Source organism: Serinus canaria, chromosome 2 (genome assembly GCF_022539315.1).
Source record: "Serinus canaria isolate serCan28SL12 chromosome 2, serCan2020, whole genome shotgun sequence".
Lineage (NCBI taxonomy): Eukaryota > Metazoa > Chordata > Aves > Passeriformes > Fringillidae > Serinus > Serinus canaria.
This window is the reverse complement of record NC_066315.1, coordinates 109,019,860-109,042,650: the sequence shown is the minus strand read 5'-3', so window position 1 is coordinate 109,042,650 and position 22,791 is coordinate 109,019,860. Positions and strand designations below refer to the sequence as shown.

The following is a 22,791-nucleotide window of genomic DNA, read 5'->3' as shown; positions in this document are numbered from 1 at the left end:
GTTAGCACAGTTCTCTGCTGTCTAGATCCCTCTGAACAACAGCCCAGTCTTCACTGCTTCCTCTAAACCCACTGAATGTGCACTCTGCTCCATATTCTAGGTGTTTAACAGCAACATTACCAGTAACAGCCTTAGTATTAATGTGTGAGCAACACCACTTAGTAACTGGTCACCAACTGGTGTTAGCACCTTTGATCAAAACACTTTGGGGCTTGAAGTCAAAGCAAATGTCCATTTACCTTACCGTCCACTTATTGAGCTCCTATGCCATTGATTTGCTGTGCAGACACTATGGGAAATAATGCCAAGTGTCTTGCTAAAGTCAAGGTAAAAGATATCCACTGCTGTCATCTCATGCACAGAGCCAGTCATCTGAACACAGAAGGTGAAGTGACTGGCCAGGCATGATTTGCCTCTTCTCACTCAGACTGGGTTTCTGCCACACTAGCTAGATTTTTTTGTGCATTATCCATGAATGAGCCATTCTCATTTACCAAGGGAGATAAAACAGCCTTCTTGGACCCTTTTGTTCACAGTTTGACCAGGGCAGTCACCAACCTTCATACATTCAACCAGACCTTCCTTGTTCACAAGTAACAAACCCAAAAAGCACATTGCCTGCATCAAGAAATTGTCTTTCAGGAACGTCCTGGCTTGCTTGCATTCCCCACAACCACTATGGTCTGCAATAAGTGCAAAGCACCCAGCAGTTACTTTAAGGCCTCATCTACTTCTTGGCCAGATGGTCAGCAGCAGATGTTTACCCCAGCACTACTCATGCTGTTCTGCCTCAGGCTCAGTACTCATTCCAGGGCAAAGCACTGTGCACACCACTCCTCCTTGGCATGCACTGCCCCTCCTTGTCAGCCTGCATCCCTCCATCCATGCACAGTAGCATCCTATTGTGTGCATTATCCCTAAGGTGCTCTGAAATTGTGCAGAGACTCCATAAAGAAAGCACAACATTTTTACATTTCTCCAACTATGTTTTTCCCCAGATACTTCCAAGTTGCTCCCCATGCCTTTACTTCTCTTCAAATTCCAGCAACCTTTCCATTAAGTAGCTGCTTCAAGGCCCTCCAGAAAAGAAGACTGAGACTGTCAGCAAAGATGCATTTGCCACACTCCACGTTGTGAATCCTGCCCCTATTCAGTAGTCCTTATTCCTCACAGAGCTTTGCCTGTGACACCAGTCATGCAGCCAGACTTGGACTTGATGAATGTGTCCTCTGCCACCTCACTCATAGCATTGAGAAAAACACCACCTGAGCATTTGTGCTCTTCATCCTTGCACCAGAGCCATGCAGTCACTTTTAACATATTTGGGCTCACCCCAGTGGTATCATGGAAACCACACGGATGAACACCTAGGGGTGAAGGCTGATGGCTGGACAACCCTCAGAGATGTCCATCTCCAACATCTGTGATTCAAGTACCCAATGAGAAGTAAGCCTCCACTAGGCTGGAAGATGGGTGACTGTCTTGATATGATCTCAAATTACTATCACCCTCATTTTCCTCTTCATGTACACAACATGGCCGAGCCTCAGCTGGCTCTGACTGTCTTCCCTGACAATCCTACTGACCTCCCTCCAGTGCACTAGCTATTCCTCTCTGTAGGCAGAGAAGCTTTCTTCTATTGCCAGAAGTCATAAGTTTCCATCTTGCCCATCTTAGGAGTCTCTATGCATAGTGAGCTTACGACTATCACATAGGCAGTCCACAACCAGTAAGTAGCCAACAAAAACTATCAGAACTGACAGAGTCAAATGCCTCTGTAAGCTGCCCCCTGACATGCTGAGGTGTACCACCAAAGTTCCCAGAAAGAGGAGCTCCCAGGAGATTTTCCCTGAAGCTCGCCCAAGAACCCTGGAAACTGCTGCAGCTGCTCATTCTCCGATTAGCTGCCTCTGCTGGAGATCTGCAAAAAAGTGACAAAATATACTGCAAAAGAACAACAGGACTTCTGAGCTGCTGCACCACCCAGAGAAGAAGCCCATGCAGCATCTGACAGAGGCTTCATTAACTCTGCTGCACAATGAAAAAGGGGAAAAAAAAAGAACAAAGTGTTGCCAGAAAACCACTGTGAGCCGGGCCTAGATCAGAAGACTGAGTTGGATTCCTACTTTATCATGCTATACCAGGACTATAATCCAGATGCAAGTCACAGCTTCCAGCCACACTTCTCCCCTGACTGATTAGAAGAATTTCCAGCCTTATCATCCACAGCAGGGATTTCTGTTACCACAGCTGTAATGGTTGCAAGACACCACCCTGCAGTTATGCCAGCAATAGGGCATATCTGTACCTTTTTGTAAGGCTGCTTTCACCACCAAGATTTACACCCGGACTAATACAGGACTCATGTCACTTTCTACCAGCTCTGCCACTCAAAATAGCAGCTTGAGTGGCTACCCTCTAAGGCAGACCACATGTTCCAGGACATGTTCTCCCCCCACACCCCTTTTTTCTTTATTTAAAAGTTGATTATTTCCCCAAACAGCCATGTGAATTCTTGTGCCAGCATCCAGGGAGGTGGGCAGCCCAGAACAGGAAAAGCAGCTTGGAGAGAAGAGGATTATTCTTTCGGCTACAATATTGGTTTACAGTAACTGGAGAAGGATGGCCTCAGACTGACACAACTGGTTCCCATTTCAGACTCCTCAGAGCAAGGCCTGTATTTCACCTTTTGTCAGCGAAGGCACCGCGCTCCCTCCAGCCGCTCCCGAACCCACTGCCAGATGCAGCTGGCTCGCCTCAGCCGTAACCCCTTGGGCTGCTGCATCTGGCGCCAGAGGAGGGGAGAGGCGGGGGTACCACCCTGCTGAGGGAAAGCAGAATCACCAAGCCTGATGGAGCCCCGCACGCCCACGTGTTCCTGCACTGGAGCCTTTTGTCATGTTCTTGGCTCTCTCGCGTGATTTCAATGCAATTTCCCAGTCGCTGCCACTAAAACCAACTGCAACTAAATTTATAAAACTCAAAGATGGGCCTATGAACATACATCTCCTACCTTCCCCCAGTAATGAAAACAAAACACAAAAGGCAGAGCACAACTTGCTGTTAAGACCTATCCAAATTGAATTCTAAAAGGCATGTGATGTATGTCAGTGAAAACGCTTAAATTAAGGCAAGATTTAACCACTTAAGGAAATAATAAAAGACTACTGCCAAGCAGAGTACTATATAAAGAACTTTACTAAGCACTACACTGTTTAAAACTATTCTTTTCAGTTTATGAGAATTATGGATTTTTTTTTATCAGAAATCTTTAAATCTTTAATATGTTACTGAATGTTGAGCTACCAGGCTGTAATACGATACTACTTTATTAAACAATATTTCTTCCTGATAGAAACAACAGTGTGAAAGTAAATTGCAATGCTGAACTTAAACTGATTTTTTTTTTTTTGTTTTTAATTATCAAAAATCCTACTCAGTTATCCCAATTAAACTGGCTCAGCAAGTTAACCACTTCTTAAAAACTGATGCATGCTAACATACTGGCCTGCCAGAGTTTACTATGATATTTCAGTCACACCACCCACCTGCCTAAGAAATCAGTCCAAATCAGTAAAAGAGTTCTTAATGCTTATTAGAATTTATTTGGAAATTTTTACCAGGAAAATATGTATCTATTCACTGAATGGCAATGCTGAAATCAAAGTTGAATTATTTTAATACAGGGATTTTACCACTTTAACTTGATGGAAAATAATTTCCAGGGTCTTGGTTACCACATATGAGCCCTCTCTGTCAGTTAAAAAAATTAACTTTGCTGCTAACAGCATTCAGCTACAGATTCCTCAACCACAGTGAACTTGCTTGGACTTGATTCCTTTTCATTATTTTTTGCTCTTATTTTCTTTTCTGTCTGCTTTTCTTCAGTTCTTTCCCTTATCTTTCTTTTTCTTCTCAATCTTTTGCTTTTCTTCCTCACTTTTTTCTCTTTTTCTCTCCCACTGTACATTTTTCTTTCTCCTTTAATTTCTCTCTTCTTTCCTTTTTATCTTTTCCCCCTCCCTTCTTCTAATGTTCTGTTCTTTTCATTGTCTTCTCTTTTGTTTTCCTGTGTTTTTCTATCCTTTTCTTTCTTCTTTTTCTCTCTTCTCTTTTAATTTGTCCCTCTTTTCTTCTTGCTTTCTTATTTTCTCTTTTCTCAGTTTTATTTTTGCTGCATTTTCCCTTTTCTCTTCCTTCCCTTTTTTTTCCTTCTAGCTTTATTCCTCTCATTTCTCTTTACCTTATTTGTTCCTCTCTTTTTCTCCCTTGCTTTTCCTTTCTTTCCTCCTGTGGTGGGTTTGCCTTGGCCAGCAGCCAAATGCCCACCCAGCCTTTCCCTCCCCCTCCCCAACAGGAAACAGGGAGAAGAGGGGATGAAAAAGCTGTGGGTTGAGATAAAGACACTGAGATTGCTTAAAAGTTACAGTAAGAGACAAAACACAGTCGACTTTATGAAAATATATTTATTGCCATTTAAAAAAGATTTGGGTAGAGAGAAATAAAGACCAAATGGATTTAAAACAACAGCTTTCCCTTTACAGTCATCTTTTCTCCTTCATTCTCAATTTCTCTACCTTTCCCACTCTGAGTTGCACTGAGGGATAGGGGTTACACTCAGTCCATGACTGCTCCTCTCTGCCGCTGCTTCCTCCTCACAGTTTTTGTCTGCTCCAGCCTGGATGCTCTGTGGGCAACACCTCCTTCAGGAAATAGCCAAATGTCCCAGTGTCATCTCCTCCACTGGCTGCAGAGCAGGTATCTGCTCTGGGGTGGCCCTCCACAGTCTTCAAGGGATCCTCTGCTCTGGTGCCCAGAGTACCTCCTTCCTTCCTTCTTCTCTGGCCTTGGTTCCACACTCTATTTTTTACCCTCCTCTTCTGCCTGAGTGCTGGTTTTGCCTTTTCTTAAATATGTTACCCCAGAGGCACCATTATCTCAGCCAAAAGGCTGTGTCTGGCCCTGCAGCCCCACACTGCCAGAGCATTGTCATGAACACCTCTTCATTCTGTCTTTTCATCTTCTTTTATTTCCCTTTCCTCTCTCCTTTATCTTTCTACTTTCCTATCTTCTATCTTTGCTTCCTATATCTTCTCTCTTCCTTATTCTTTTCCCAGTGTCTTCTCTCTTTCTCTCCTGTCTTTCCCACTTTCATCCTATAACTTCCTGTCCTGATAAAAGAATCATATTTCTTTTAAAGCAAAAATATAAAATAATAAACCTTATTTATGAAGCAAGAACAATTTAAATCCCTAAATTTAATTTTAGTTTTCTCCATTTCTATTCAAAACCAAAGAAAGTGCACCATATCTTATGCCTTCTTTTTCAACAAAGTTCAGGAAAATCTCCATGGTTCCTTCTTTCCTTCTCTCCAATTTTCAATTATGACATAACTTCTAAGTGAATGAGTTCAGAATTTTGAAACTAAATGTTATTTTCTGGCACAATTATACAGAGGGCACATGTTTATTTTTAACATCCAAAACATTGCAACCAACCCAAAAAGAGAAAGCTGGGACATTCACAAACAACTTCTACACCTTCAATTCACATTCAATTGAAAAAAGAATAAATTCTAAAGTCCATCATATCAAGTGAGAGAATAAATGAATAAAAAGAATCATTCCTTTTCTTACAGAAGATTTTTCTCATTATTCTTGTACTTGAAGAGTCATTCAGAACTTGAGGATGTTTTATTCCATCACCAAAACAGGCAGAAAAATCAAACTGATACAAAGAATAAGGAAGCTGGGAGTATTCATGAAAAAAATGAATAAAATTAAATCTGAAGCAAATTATTGTTTTCTAATAATACTTATTCCTAGAAAAACAGTTATATAAGCAAGACCATACTTTCACCCTAAACATTAAAATAAATAAGTAACTACTACAACTTTGCTGACTAACACATGCCAATTATGTGCATAAAATATTTTTGCTATGAGTCCTTGCCTGTAAGAAAAGCCTGAAAATAAACACAGAATAGGCAATCACAGTACACCCTGTACCTTAAAAAATACAGCAATGTATGATTCATTGTATTGTGTCAAATTAAAATATTTGTGTTGATGTGAAATGTTTCAGTTACACTTGTAGTACGTAAGGGAGTTTAACTTGGCAAAACAGCATAGTAAAACTTTCTTTCCTTCCCTCAAAGGACCAAGTAGATACTTTTATTTTTGTGCTTTAACTTACTCCAGCTGTTGCGAATTAGTCTATTAGTAGATCTCCTTATTCTTCTTTGACTTAAGGCAGCTCCTTAAGTCTGGAACTAGGAAACTTAAGTTTCTATTTAACCTATAAATAGAAGTCAATCTAATTTCAAAATGTCACCTACAATGTTTTCAAATTATAACAAAAGAAACAATCAAATATTTTGTGAAAATATAGCACGGATATAAAAAAAAAAGTTTCAGACTAGTCATTTTTGATAGCCACATCATTCCACCTGAAAGTCCTTATTAAAGTCCCTTTGAATGAAAGAGCTGAGCCACACATGTCAAAGAAACTTAAAATAACATGGATTAAAAAAAAAAAAATCAGTTGTAGCCTAAATTTGTTTTCTGTTTTCAATAAAAATTTAATGAGAGGTACAATATTAAAATAATAACAGTACCAATCATGTCCTTAATTCCTGGATTGTAGCTTGGGCACAAATAAATCCTGTACCAACACTACTTTATATAGTTCATATCATTTGACTGAATGATATTATATCATTATACAGTTTATATCATTTGACTGAATGATATTTTGATGCAATATTTTACATTTATATCGGCTACTACTGTAAACAGAGAAAGGTCAGCGACTGGACTGGGTTTAGCGATGTTGGCTTTGGATGAAGGGGACAGACAGTCAGGAAAACAAGTACACTGAAACTGCCAAATTTTCACTGGCCAAGGAAAGACTTCCTGATAGAAAACAAGCATTCTTTAACAAAACAAAGTAGCAAATAAAAGCAAAACAACTTCCTGCTTGTCATTTATTCTTTAAAGTATCTTCTCAAAAACCTCCTTGCTGTCATTTATGGATCATACCTTTTTTTTCTTTTGCAATGACTGTAGAGGACACGTTATTTTTTACACAATGATTTCATGTTTGATAATGCTTACCCCTAAAGTATTTAGCAGTCTAGAAAACAAAGCCTCTGGGTGTATCCGTAACATCAAAAAAAAGAAAGACAGGAATAGCAAGTATTAGGGGCCATTTGCAAGAGGGAAGAGTTGTCTGGATCCCACACTTGTTTTATTTCATTTGCTAAATAAATACAAAAGCATTCCAGTGAATCTCTGAATGGTGTTATCTCCATGGATTCTGACAGCAAATAACTGTATCATAAGCAAACCTACTAAAACATAAACAATGCAGCAGTAGCCATGGATGCTGCAAGATCCTAAATAGGGTGACTCAGCTATGTGCATTTGATTTTTTTTCTTACTGGGAGGTAGTACTTATTGAAAAGCTACTAGAACCCATTTTCCTTTCCTCATATTACAAATACAATAAGAAACAAAGGGAATGAGGGAGAAATCAATTTGTCCTCTTTTAGCTATTGAGGGCAAACAGCAAAACCGTTCTTGAGGACCATTTGAGCTCTTTCCCATACTCAGCTCTTGGAATAACTGAGCAAAGGATGTATTTGATTATAATTTTGTGATTTCCCATTTATATGCATATAAGGGCATGTGTACAGTGTGAATTTGTGTCTGTTGGTGTTATTTACATGCTCAAGACCATAAACACAATTTTATACATGTAGATTCTTAGTTCTTTTATTTATACTTTCCATTGAGGTGTACATTTTGGTCCCCAGTTCTCTTTTAATATTGTAAATATCTGTCAGCCACACAATGACTGGTTCTAGAATACAGCTATCATAGAACAGACTCAGTGACCAATGCAGAGTTTATTTGGATTAGAAATAGAAGACAGGTTTCTAAACTGCTGAAACAAAAATCATATCTTGAATAAAACATTTTTACTTCATATGACAGTACATAAGAAAGCAAAATATGTTCAGGCACTACTTAAATTCTGTATTGAAATCACAAGGATTCACGTAATTTAATTTTACAGTAATTAAGACTACCAGTGAGACTCAAATAAAATGGAATTGCTATCAGCTAGTCTTGCAAAGAAAGGAAATTCATGTATGTAAAACATTTTCTTGAAAGTTATACCTGATCTTTTTCATTGTCCTCAGACAGTGAAATTCTGAGGCTTTTTGAGGGGCTTGATTCTATGAAAATGTACTAAAAAAATTTAAATTAAATGTGCCAGTGAATAGCCATCAATCTCTAACAGAGGACAAGTAAATTTCTCAGCTCATGCAATATGAACAGAAAAAAAAAACAACCCACCAAAAAACAAATAAACAAAAAAACCCTCAAAGATTTTTCTGTGGTTTTTCCCCTACAGCTAAGAAATGGCTTAATTACAGGTAGACTGAAACATACACACCCATATCTTTATAGAAACATAAAGACATCCACAGCAAACTGTTCCAGAGAAATAAATTATTACTAGAAAATGCTGCTTTCATAGAAAGCCTGACAATGTTTTCTTCTTTCACATTCAAGTAAAACAGATTTAATTCAGTCTGCCAGAAATGGCTATGCTTCTGCTCTGTGAAAAATATGCTAATGATGAAAATAAGGACTTGACAATTTACTGAATACTAAGCGGAAAATCTGTAATGAATTGCCTGTGTTGCAGCATTCAGTTTAGTCTCTTTTTTTTTTTCCTCAGTTGCTATGGAATACTAGAAATAGCATAAAGAAGATTATACTATTTTGTGGGATGTTGTGCATGTCCCTTAAGACAGAATGCTTAGAAATAAAGACAAAAGTCAGCTGTGGGATAAATGAAATTCAAAACAGTAATAAATAAAAGGCTTAAATACTAACTTTTCAATGCAAAAGGGAAATACAGAGAACAAAACAAATGCCAAAAAAATTTAAGCCCAGCAAGTAAATCTCAATCAGCAACTAGCAAGTTGAAACCTAGAGTAATTCATTTTACACCTGCAAGGAAAAGCAGCTTCTTAGGTTACTTGTATGGTGCAACAAAAGCTCATAAATCCATTAAATGAAGGCATGTCTTCAAGTTCTCAGCCAGACTTCAATTTTCACTGCAGGTTTTAAGCCTTCAATAGATTAAACCTTTCTCCTAAGCATATTTTACCAGAGTGTACATTCAAACGATGACTCCTTCTAGCTAAAGTGTCTGTATCCATCTGTGTTTGAAATATTTCTATATATGGCTGGTCCTGACAGGCTTATGTGTTGAATCGCATTTGTCCAAATACTACCTGAAGTAAATCCACTAGATTAGTCTTGCCTTTTCCAAGCACAAGAGAGCTGAGCAAGGTTACTGGCTACTCAGCAAGATTCTTACATTTTGCCCCTAGCCAGCATCAGTTATATCTATTAGTTACATCAATTGCACTGATATTAAACTCTCTTCCTTCTGATTTTTATTTCAAAACCACTGCTTTATTATGCCTGTACTTTAGTGTTAGTATGTGGCAGCTCTTCATTTCAGAACAATGATGGAAGGAAAAACACATTCTGTCAACTTTCAGTCTCGCTAGAATGTTTTTCAAAATTTTCTGTCTGGACAACTATTATTGGAAAGCTCTTCTATGTCCTTGCTTCTCTTAAAATGATGTTTGCAAAACAATCTGATTAAGGCAGTAGAATCAGAGAACACATTTAATCTACTTACCTTTCACATAGTCATACAACTGCAGCCAGATTTTGGAAAAAAGGAAACAAACCAGTCTGTAGACTGGAAAACTGCATCTCTTCAGACATTTTTTCAAAAAAATGAGGCTTAATGCACTACACTATTAGAAACATACCACACACACACAAAACAAAATAACCACCAAACCACCCCCCCCCCCCAAACAAATAAAACAACCCTAAAACTTTCACTGCTGGGAGGATGGATTGAAGATATGGTGAAACTTTGCTGATGTAACTTCAGAGAGTATGTCATTGTTTTGAACACATTTAGGTCTCTTGGATAGTTTTATTTTTGAAAATGATACACTATTTTAAATGCAGAATTTCTCTTCAAAATAGCGAAACATTATAGAAAAAAAGATCTGTAGCATACAGTGTAGTTACACTGTCTAGGAGAAATATGGGAAGACAGATAGGACACAATATCCTCTTTTGGTAAACACCAATTTATAATGTAGGTTTCTCTTTTCATCAGCCTTAACTACATTGTTGCTTTTCAGTCTCTTTTCATAGAAGTCTACACTGAGAGACACAACATAGGAAAAGGCCAAAACAACTTAAATTCTTACATTAAACATAAAAATATATTGATAAAGAAATCAGTACACTATGAAAAGGAACACTGGAATAGTTGACATATTTACATTACCTAGTCACAGCTGATGTCCACCTCATACTTCAAAATAAAACAACCTTTAAAAGGAAGTGATGTCATGACTGCTAAAAACTAGTAATTCTTTTAAGATCTGCACTGCTATAAATTATTTGTTACATTTAGGTTGCTGGATTTCCACTTGTATTAAAATAAAAAGAGTATCTTTAACATTAAATTAATGGAGGTCTTAATTTCAGAATGATCAGGGTGATAAGGAGGAAGGACTCAGGTGCACTTAAACATAAAAAATTTTTGCAATACAGATATTTAGAATTTGAAATGCTTATCACATCACAAAATCTAACTATCATAATTTTCCTCATTACAGGTAAAAAAATAAACTTTCAAATTTTTCACATATCCTCTGAATTATTATACCTTGAATATTTAACAATCATACAGATCACTCTCCCTTACCAGGAAAGCATTAACCAAATAAAACAAAAGCTTCATACAGTGCTTTTTACACAGATTAGGCCTGTGTGGAAGGAGCAGAAACCAAAATAGCACAAGTGAAATAGTTTAATAGTGCCCAGGAGACAAGTGTGCCACACAGACTGGACTCCTGTTTTCCCAATCTTTGCAGATACATTTTGCAGAACTGTTAATAAATGGAAAGCAAAAAGGATTATGACAGATCTTCAAAAAATATTAAAAAAAAATCAAGCAGGGTTATTTCCTATAATTTATATGATAGAAGAAAAGCTGTCTATCATAGATGTTTTAGCACCTAAATACGGAGAAACATGGTACCAAATAGAAAACTGAAGTCCTGAACACTAAATGGGCAAAAAATGCATGTGGAAAAGTAACAGCAACATGCTAATTTTAAAGGAAAGAGAATCGACTGTTCTAAAACCTCTGTTGAACCAAGAATGCAGGAACAAACTTCAACATCATGACAAATCAAAGGCTAAGTACAAAAGAGGAAACCACATGAACTTTACTAAACCATCAGTTGAAGGTCCCAGACAAGGTGAAAAAATGGAATTGCTTTATTTTCTCATAATCAGTCCTGGAACCAAACTAAGGCAAAATGCTTGACTGGCCTCAAGTCAGAACATGAAATAAATACTGGGATGTTTACAATGTAACACTTAAGAAAATTTCAGGCACATTTGAAATGTGTCTGAGTGGAATTTGAGTCTGCAAGGGAAGGGAAAAAGGATGACAGCAGATCAGGGTAACTGGAGACCATGGGGTGGATGACCCCGAATGAGAAAGCAGGAAGATTCATCTTGCAGAACCTCGTGGGACACGGGACTGCATAGAGATGGGAAATAGCAGATACTGCACAGGCAGCACCAATTTAATGGACGGGACATTGGGAGTGGAAGAGGCAAATACCAGGTTATATTCTTAGTTCTACATTTAGCTTTGATAAATACTACTTTGGTTCTGTCTCCACTCTCCTTTTACATATGCTCAATTAATACTCTTATCAGTAAGAACAGTATCTTCCAACGTATTCTGTCTCATACTCAAAAGGTGCTTACAGTTTAAGCTATGCCATTTATCATCTGAAACTCAAAATTAAATTCACACCTAAATTATGAAGATAGTTTTATAAGAAGCACTGACATGCAGACTGATTTTACTGGACTGTTTAATAAAGTCCCTAGACAGAGACTCCGCTGTCCTGTGAAGGAAAGAAGAGCAGTATTAAAACAAATAAAACACTCTGGATAATTTCTAAAATATTAAAATATGGAGAAAAAATTAGGATAATGGGGGCTCAGGCAAAAACAAAAGAACAAAACCTTCCAGGTAGCTAAATGTCTTGTGTGGAAATATATCTTATATAGGTATACACAATGGAAGACTCAGCATCACTAAAAAAATCTTCATCTTTGCAATTCACTGAGTGCAAATATTTGAGGTTTTATTATTTTACATCTGGTCTTCATCTCACTCAAAACCAATTTTCCAAATCAATACTAAGATGGGATTACTGCTATCCAGATATAGGCAAGCTTTAAACAGTAGGGTAACCACAATGCAGCAATATGCAATCAAGAATTTACAACCCTGATCTTAGACTTGAGTTAATACTTTAGCTGTTCTAGGGCTACATCACTGCCAAAACCTGAAATAATTATTACAGAGGTGACAGAGGTGTGATTATGCAAGTTACAGTTCCAGTGCTAGAATGCAATATAGAAAACCCACTGGTTTTTACCAGGTTAAACTGCACCACACAACAATGCTGGGAATTGTCTAGGCAAGAAGGAGCAAGCCTGAAATTTTTAGCTGGCAAATTGCTACTATCAAAACTGCCTACTAAATTAGGTGGTCTGTTGTTACACTGGAAAGAACAGCATTTCAAAAACATGTCTGAAGTGAATTTATGCAGAAAGACAGGTTGTACTGAAAGTTTGTTTCTTTCACTGCTTTACAGCCAAAAGCCACATCTGTAGATGCATGAAAATCAACCTAATAATGCCAGGCAAAAGAATTTGAATAGCTTTTGCCCTTTCTTTCTATCACAGCTCCCTTTCAGTCCATTGAAGGGAATAACTACCTTCAGACAAAACAATGCACTCCCTTAGCTGAAGAGGCTCCCAAATAAATTCTATCAGACATATGCAACCACAGAAGCCTCCTAACTGTCCGTGCTATTCTGCTGGCAAACACAGCCTTAAGACAAACACTGTGGTTCTTTCAATTAAATTTTTAAGTGTTTTTAGTAATGGCAGGGCATTTGGTTTTTTCTTTTTTAAGTGAAAGATAAAAAACTGTGACTTAATAATTGTGAATTACAATGACATTTTGGAATGACTTTACAGAGAAAGAAAGCAAAAAATTCTCTGCTTATATGCACACAATAAAACAAGGAACCTGAAAACGATAAACAATAGAAGACAGTTGCCAGCTCATTTAGCCTATTTACAGAAACAGCAGCATTCAGAAGGGATTTCTTTTTAAGTCAATAGCTCTAAGGATGAAGTATGCAAAGGCTTAAAGAGACACTGTCAAAAAGATCAAAGGATTCACAAGTGACAGTAATATTTTCAGGAGTCCCCTCTAACTTCAAAGCTAAAGACAAACCCTGCACAGATCGTGTGCTTTATTCCATTGATGACTCCATTCTGCAGTTCAAAGTGAGTTTAATTCTAGATAACCCACTAGTTTCATATTTTTGCACAAAGACGGTAAATCTACTAAGAGTGTCTTTGAGATTTATTAGGGTCATACTTTGCGCTGCTTTCCTAGGCTCAGGAGACTTAATATGTTATGATATCACTCATGATAAATATTATCAACACCGTGGAGTGCACAAGAAACAGCACTATTGCCAGTGCCAGTGGCAAGCATCTCCTCTTAGTCTTCTGAAAGACTACTGTCACAACAATAAATCAATAGATAGCTTAGACTTGCAAAGCAAAATGCAGAGGAAAAAACAGAGGAAGAAGAGGAGATATAACTGATGCTCTGATTCCCATAGTTGAAATTAAGATCAATAAAGAAACATCAAGAGAATGAAGTTGGAGATTCCTACCAGAAAATGGAAAACAGAGTGAGACAAAGAAACTTTTTAAAAACTTGTCTATGAATTACCTGAATAGAATAATGTCATGGTCAAGTTAGTTGACCATGCAGAAGTCAATTACTCCAGCTGAACAGCAAAACCACTATGAAATTATCTCATTCCAGCATTCACAGTCCTGAGTCTAATGGAGGAGGAAAGCAAATAGCTAGCATAGCTGTGGGCTAAAGTTGTACTCCAAGAAATTAAGCAGCTTGTCCCATTTTGAAAGTTTATTGGCTTTTAACTTGTACTGGCTTTAATCTTATCCAGACAAGTCAATTTCCAAGCCTCACCATGTACAGGAGAAAGGGAACTACAGAAAGCCAAGACATAATCTACGGTTATTAGCATCAAACATTTATCAGAGTTTGGCTGGATATTCTCCCCTAGGACTAAAACAATGTGTATGGCCCAAGTACTGAAAACTGTTCTAGAAAAATTAATAGAAAAACACGGATCAAGAGATATACTAGTTAATTTCCTTAGTTCAAGGCAAGATCAACCAAATCTATGTAACTCCTGACAGACACATGGCTACACTGGGTTGTGGTGAGACCTACCAATCTTTCACATCTCTCATCACCATGGTTCATGAGAGGAATTAATAATTCCTGTTAAAAAAAATTAAACACCCCCCCCCAAAAAAAAAACAAAACAAAAACCACTTTGTACTTTCTAACTGGCATCTTCTCTTACTCCAATTTAAAGGCCTTATTTCTTGTTCTGTTCATAGCAGACATTCAGGATAACCCCTTCAACTCTTTTCCTGTATTTTGTGTAGCTGAAGATTTACTATGTCTATATTCAATCTTCTCTTCCTTAATCCAAACAACTAAGTCATACCAGCGTCTGTCTTATTTTTATCTCCCTGGTAATTTTAAGTGGCCCTACTCCTCACAAAGGTGCAGTGCTCCAAACAAAATGCAAACAGATAGCTTACTCCTGGTAGTTCTGCAGGCAGTTTCCAGGTAATGACAAAAAAGGACAAAACCAAGAGAAAAGAAAGACAGGGTCAGAAAAGCATCTGGCAAGTTTCTGGGACTGTACTAGGTTGACTTGAACCCATGGGGAAGAAGCAGCTAAAACACTGAGCATTCATGAAAGGATGATTCATCATTTTTAGGAAAACAAGGGAGAACACAAAAAGAAAAAGGGCTTCAGGAAATTAAACTTCAGCAAACTCACCCACACAACATGCACAAAGAAATTTCTGTAAGCGTACCAGCAGAAAGGAAACTGACTTGCTCTTTCAAGAAGGGGTTGGCACTGAGTACTTACCCTCAAAGTACAGGAGTTCTAATGCCTAATCAGAAATGTGTACATGATTAGACAGCTGCTAAAACCAACACCAGGTACAAACATGGGAAAATTGATTAGATGATAATTAAATTCGGTCTTCTCACATCAGTTAAATGTGCTGAAATTCACCATAGATAATTAAAGCTGACTGGATCAGCCTCAGAATTATCAATAATAATTTTTGAGAATTTGTAGAGGATATCAGTGATTCCAAAAGAATGGAAAACACTCAGTGATTAGCTTTAAAAAAAAATTAAAAAGACAGGTCCAACGAAGTAGAGATGCAGAAACTGAATTTCAATTCCCACAAAATCTGGAATAAAAATTTTTTGGAAGTATTTAGCAAATAATAAGTTGACTAATACATAGGCCTCAAGAACAAGTTACTTCAAATCTATCACAATATTCTTTGTGACATTGTAGCAGATCCTATAGCTAGAGAAGTAGCAGTAGGTACCATGTAGCTCAACTTAGTAAGTTTCTGGTTTCCTGTGGACTTCCATAAGCAAAAAAAGAAATATAATGCTTCCAAAGAAAACAAGTTCTGATAAGCAGATGCCACTAAAGCTTGGAAAAGCTGCGTGCATGCTGGATGACAAGAGTACATTGTTAAAGCAATGTTACTGAATTTGAGAAACAGCCTGCAAAAAACTTAAATACAATTCAGTAGGGGAAATTTTAGAGCTTAACAAAACAAGTAACAAAAGAAATGCAAGATGGAGAACAACTAGTGAGGCAGCAGCAAGGGGAAAAGGAGCACTGAGGCGAGAGAGTGGATCATACTCTGACTAGTAGTCTATGTCACACTAGCAAAATCAGCAAAAGCTCATGCTAGGGTACATAGACAGCAGGTGATGAGCCTAGAAATTTACAGCAGGATAGGGAAATGCTTTCAGGACAGAAAATGCAGAGCATTGTGCTCTTAAGTGTGCTGCTGTCTGTTTTCCTAGTAAAGAGATTTCAGTGTCCCGGTCTTTTGGCCTGACATTGTTCACCATCAGCGCAGGCATGAAAGTTAAGTAAATACTTCTCCCTCCCACAGAAGAAAACCATACATTTTCTACATCCCTGAAAGGTTTGCCTTAAAAGTTTTTACTCCTTCTAGGTAGCAGAAGAACTGCCTTCCTACTGACCATTTTACAACCAACAAGCATGATAGGAAAGATATTTAAGAAACAAAAATGAGTTGTTTCTTCCCCAAGATGTAAAGAACGAGGTAGGTGCATAACCACTCACAGGGTATATCAGTAGAACTTTTTGGTTTATTTTCTAACATATATGTTTTGTAAATTTGTAATTTAATCCTTTTGTATTTAATTATATGAATATTACAAAAATAAATGTGCAACTTGATGCCTTTCTGGCAAAAAAAGAGAAGGAGGCTGAATAGTCTAACTGGTTTTTTAAAGATTACACATAATGACAATGAGATGGCTGAAAATCATACATTAGTCTTTCAGATTTACTATCACAGCAAAAAGCTTTAGATTAATTAATGCTACAATATATATGAAAAATGACTAAGACAATTAACCTCATTCATCTATAAATGGAAGAGTAGAGAGGAGAGTTTCTTAAGAACTTAATGTAGTAATTGCCAAGGTTCTACTGACAATGATAATCAGTATAAAGGAATAAGTAAAGTGTATTAGAGTAGTAGCATATTCCTGGCTCAAGTTCAGACTTGGAAGAATACACAAATCGATACAGAATAAAATATGCTAGTGCCATTCTGCTGCTTATGGCCAGGTGACTGCACATCATAAATTTACATCCCTTGCTCATCTTAACTGGCTGCAGCAGAGAGACCAGGAAAGACCACCTTTAGTAGCAGGAAAGGCACCAGCTGGCAGGAAGGTACTGAAAGAAATTGCAGAGCGGGATGAAGTGAACAGGAGACTAAATTCAAGGACTGTGAAAACCAAACATTAGTGACATGCTGAGGCCCAATCAACAAATCTGTGTATAAAGTCAAACTCCTTATTGACTCCTATAATAAGTTAGGTACTCAGGTAACTCTGAAAGTTTGTCCCTAATCAATATTAAAATGCAGCAGAAACACAATTTTTACATAAAATCAGAAGTTAAATGAAAATTAAAATACTTAGCAATCAATACAGAATCAACATTTTCTCATTTTACAATCACAGAATTTAGAATGTTTAGGTTAACGACTTTAGGATGAAAATGTTTCAAGTACAAAGAACATTCAATTTTATCCTTCTCAGTTTTCCAGAACTCATGACCACATACAGCATTTTGCAATCTACTGCACTGTCACATATACCTGCACATACCATGAAAAAAAATCAGAAAAAATCTGAAATTCTTTCCTATTTCTCTGCAATTTTCAGTTTCTTAGTAACTTAAGAAATGAAAGATTATCTAGTTTGGAACCTCTTTAAAGGAATCTTTCTTTTACTACTCATTCTTCAGCAATTAAAAAGGGCTTTGACTTTTTCTATGTTTAAAATATAAAACATTATTGCTTTCATTCCTTTCCATAGGTCTTCCACTCAAAATTTTATTCATACACTGATCATGAAAACAAGAATTTTTTAAATTACAAAGAAATGCTATTAGCAGGCATTAGAGCCTCTCCCATGCAATTGCCTCATATCACAAGACATAAGAAGAAAGCAATTCATTCACTGCTGTGACAAACAGTATCTTAATAGAACAGATTTTCAAAACTGCGTTTTCTTGCATTTTTGTTGTTGTTGTATGCAAATCACTGCAGTATAACACATGTTTGGACATTCATTTTCAAAAGTTTTCATCCCCCTTCTCCCCTGGAATCATTGCCAAATATACTCAAAGCAATTTCTCAACAGGAACTAAAGCACTTTAAATCTGTAAAAGGTGGCAAATTCAATTTCACTTTCCATACCATCTCTTTTGCAATTTTATCAAAATATAGCTATTATGAGCTTGTTATGAGGCTGCCAACAATGAAGTGCACGGTTATGCTGTGCAGTCACACAGATTGTGTTCTGTTCTGTTTCCTAGGAACAACAGTGAATTCAGTAAAAATATATCCCATGGTTACTTCTGATTCACCTTTACATGGACTTCAAAATTCTCTTGTTCTGAACCTTAGGTTCCACACTTGAAGAACATAATTAAAATAGAAGCACGTCTCCCTGTGCTTTGAGATAGCAACAAGTATTAATTTACTGAACCAGAAACTTTTACTATGATATTTGAAAAAGAGGCAATTGCATCTTGTAGAACACCCCCACCAACCAACCAATTTTTCCTTATTTTCACTTTCTGCCCAAGTTTCCACTTGAAGGTCACTAGATGACCTAGCAAGTAGACAGTCACCTTTGAGAATAAAAACTTGCAAGTACATCTGAACCAGGCAATGGAAGATAACTGATTGATTTCCACACTCTGGATAACAGATCTATCCTCTAAAAGGGTAATTATTATCACTTGAATCTACACCCAAAGTGTGCTGTTATCAAGCAAGTGGAGTTGCTGTATCAATTACTGTATCCACACTCTGCAGACACAGACTGGCTCCCAGTGTCCAAACCTCCCTCTCCTTCCATTTCCAGACCTTTATCAGCACAATCTCTGTTACCACAGACAACACCAGCAAGTCCTAACAGTGACTTAAGAGCCAGACCATAAACCCAAGCTAGAAGGGCACCAAGATTCATCTTGCACTTTCTCCATGCACACAGTGGCAGAGGTAACCCAGCTGATGAGCTTCAGTCCTTAAGCAAAAATGAGTGCAGCACTGGGCTGCCTGAGAAAATGACACTGTCTTTCTGAAGACAGGCCATTGGACTGGAGCTGGCCCACAGACTCTTTTGGTAACATACAAACTTAAGAAGCTACTAACCCTTTTAAAAGCCCTGAACTAACAATCAAAACCATCAACTGTATTTCCCACTTTGACACTGGAAATCAATTAAGCCAGCACTTGAAGTTTTGTAAAGATTATACACCATTCCTAGATCGTTTTCACAGAGATAGCAGAAATACAGAACATATAAACACTGACCTTGTTTCTTTTAACCCTTCTTTCTGAATGACTTCCAGTATTTGTTTTGCAGTCATTGGTGAGTTGGGATACTTTTCCAACGCCTAAAAAGAAACAATAAATGTAAGTGACAAGACACAGCTGTCCTGTGAATCTGAAAGGTTATGTGATCATGCAGTTTTTATGCAGTCATTTGTAAAAGGCAGAGAATGACAGTGTTGAGACTGGAGTCCTCTGTCTGTTGGAAGGCCAGATACAACCCAGAAACTTCAGCAAAAAAATATTTACTTGCTGCTTTTGTACATCATCTGCTACCTCTGCCTGGGAAAACTCTTACCAGGTTACAAATAAAAGAGTTGGAATACACAACTGATTTTATGACACAGCAACAGATTTTCTTTCAGGCATGAGGGGAAATACATAAAACACAAAAGCCAAAGGGAAAAAAAAAATACCCACTAGCACTTTCTTTGATTTTTATTACGTTAGAATTCTTTGAGGTCACTTGACTATTCTACACTTAGCTTTGCCATGACCTCAGAAAAAAAACTTGGCTAAAACCTTCCATTTGTAGACCAGAAGCTACTGTAAGAATTGACACAGTGGGGTTTCAATTTTAAAATGCCTTTTAATTCTAAAAACAATGAAAAATGAAGTAGTTAGAACAGTCACAGCACACAAGATGCTACATGACAGAGTGCAGTATATTTTTCCAGTTCAGCTCAGTTTTCCACTCCTTTGCCTTTTCCAATTGAGCTCAAAATAACTCAGTCCTCTTTACAGATAGAACCATCTTGTAAGAATTTTTCTGATTTTCCACTTCTTTTTTGTCCCCATCAGTTTTATGCTGTTAAACAAACAGCCACTCTTTTGCTCCTGTAAAATGCCAGACTGATAGCCCTGGAAAACAAAACCCTTCAATCAGCACTAAAAGGTGTGGCACAGGCCACAGCAATCAAGCTTCCCAGAGCATCTTGCCAATATATCTCAGCCAAAACTTGCATTTCTACCCTCTGTAACTATGAAATCAGTTTGGTCTAATTCATCCTGAGCTTCTCTGTAGTAGTTACTACCAAATAATGGCAATTGTGAAAGCAGCTACTACTATGTGGATACCTGCACACTAGGAACTAGAAACACCACCACATCATATCACACAAGTCAAACTGTGAAGGGTGCTGGCCAGGGCTGTAATTCAGCAGCTCACCTAAAGCCAAAAACTGCCTACTCACTACAGCTTGACCAGCTCAGCCCTTTTCTGCCATTTTACTGTTCTGATTTCCTGCCTGTTCTCTTTCACAGCCAAAATGCAGTTTACCAAATCCTCCAATTCTTTGTTACAGATGAGCTTTTTATCCTTTATCTTTCAGTTCCACAAAGGAAAAGGTAGAGGTGAAAGTTGCACTAGAAAGGTCAGGGAGCTGAACCGAGCTTATCTCATGTACATCAGTAGGCAAGATTCAAAAGGGAAGGAAAGGAAAACCAAAAGGTGATTTGAAAGGAGAAAGAAGAGAAGGTTGGAAAGAGTAAACATATAGCAATGAGCAAGGACTGAAGAAACTGCACAGAGCTCAGAAAAGGGCCATTGCACACAAGGGAAGAGAAATGATATGATGTATTAGTGACAGAACAACGACACATTGGAAAAATGACAATGTGTAAAAAGATTAAGACTAGGATGAGAAAAGATTAATGGTGTGAAGAAAACAAAAATGGAAACTTTAACCTTCAGAAAGAACACAATGTACAAGGTAAAATGAGAATCCACCAAAATAAAGAGAAAAGAGAACCAAACTGGGAACATTCCAAAGGGCAAACTGGAAAGGACAGGAGAGGATACTACACTGTACTGGACACGGCTATGAAGGAAACTGTGTGCACTTGAAAGCGGGGTTACTCACTGTGGAGGATTCCCTGTTTCTCTTCCTGAGTACAGGCCCCTCAGCACACCTGGGCAGCTCCTCCCTGCAATTGAGAAAATTTGGGTAGCCCTGTCCCCTTCTCTACGACATCACATCCTACTCTATAATGTCAGTAAAAGTGCCAAGTATTATCATGAGAGTTCGACAATAATGGGAAAGAAACAATAAAGCTAAGCAAACATCAGAAGTCACCCTGTCCTGGACAATGGGAGAAGGGAGAGCAGTTTGTGCTGAGGAAGCTGCACTGAACTGGTTGTGGAAACAATGGCCAGACATACGGATACGGAAGATCATCTTCACCAAACAACAATGAAACCAACAAGTAGGATGCATAACGCCACTACAGAAAGTTTAATGAAACCCACAGGGCAGATTTCAAATACCACAGTATGAAGTGAACACATTCAGGGTATAATGACAAATTGAAATGCAGACTGTTAGGCTGAAAGTGCTGGAGTAAATAATTGCCCATTGTGTGGATTTGCTTTACACTGGACATGTAGTGTGGGCTGTAGTTCATATACTCCACAAATTTAGTTCTGTTCATCTAACCCTTTAAACCCTGTTATTTAAAGAACTATTCATACCCTAACTGAAAAGCATAAATTCTCTGATTTAAACACTGCTAAAGTTTAAAATCATGTTATTATGTACATGATTAAGTTTTCTTTATCATAACAAAGATTAATTAACAGAGATACTTAGTAAGGATGGGTTTTTCTGCCCCTCCCACCATGCTGTACATCCTCATCCTTGCTCCTTCCCTCCCCCTCCAGTTTTAGCCTAATCATTTATCACAATAAGAAAATAAAAATAATTACTTGTAAAAAACTTTATATTATAATATAATTTTCTTCCCTCAGTTATGGAAAACAGCATGAGAGTATTATTTAAGATTCTGTGAGCTAATGAATACATTGAATTGTTAATTACACTAGTATCGTTTGCTTCTGTATCTCGCCACTAACACTGCTAAAAGCCTGCAATTCCTTTTGCATTTCTAAGACTTTTAAAAATAATATTAGAAATTCAAACTGAATAACTAACTGTGCCTTAAGGCAAACAACATACTAAAACGCAGAAGGAATAAAGTCATAGGCTTCTTGGTCAGACATAGCAATGCACACCAGTGGAGGAAGCCATAATTTGTTTTAAATATCTTTCTTCTTCCTCCCACTCTATCCACCAACACTCGTATCATATATGGGCAGTGACTAATAATGCTGAAATTAAAGCATGCCACAGTACTGTCGTGAAGAACATGACTGTTTCAATGTATTTTGTAAAGAGAGACAGTGGCAGAAGAATGGCTTGCACTGACTGCAACCTCTATCACAGGGGATCAGATATGCTCTATTTATTCCTGCCGTTCAACCATAGCCTTAAAAAGGGACAGACGGTAAATAACTGGGACAAATAATGTGATACCCATCAGGATAATCAGAAAGAGAACAGAAGTAGTCACTGCACAGAACACATTTTCAGTGTTCATTCAAACCCTGGTTAACAGCTCAAGGAGAAAAAGACTCAGATCATACCAAGCACATTGGAAATCAAACCTCCCAACAAATGCTAGCAGCCTGACAAATTGCAGTATTTGTGTCACCTACAGGTATCAAGTCACAACTTCAGAGATATTA

The 22,791-nt window shown here is 37.6% G+C and overlaps 1 protein-coding gene across 2 annotated transcripts in view; it reads right to left on the bottom strand.

Moving 5' to 3' along the window:
* ASXL3 (ASXL transcriptional regulator 3) overlaps positions 1-22,791 on the bottom strand; it is a 126,685-nt gene that overhangs the window by 81,751 nt on the left and 22,143 nt on the right. The window contains exons 2-3 of one of the 2 annotated variants that reach the window (XM_050970740.1): positions 21,131-21,194; positions 19,251-19,333 (exon numbers count right to left, since the gene is read on the bottom strand). In XM_050970740.1, the coding sequence (XP_050826697.1) occupies positions 19,251-19,306 (56 nt within the window). In that variant the 5' untranslated portion in view covers positions 19,307-19,333; positions 21,131-21,194. The remainder of the gene's footprint in view (positions 1-19,250; positions 19,334-21,130; positions 21,195-22,791) is intronic. The other variant, XM_030228230.2, reaches the window with a different exon arrangement.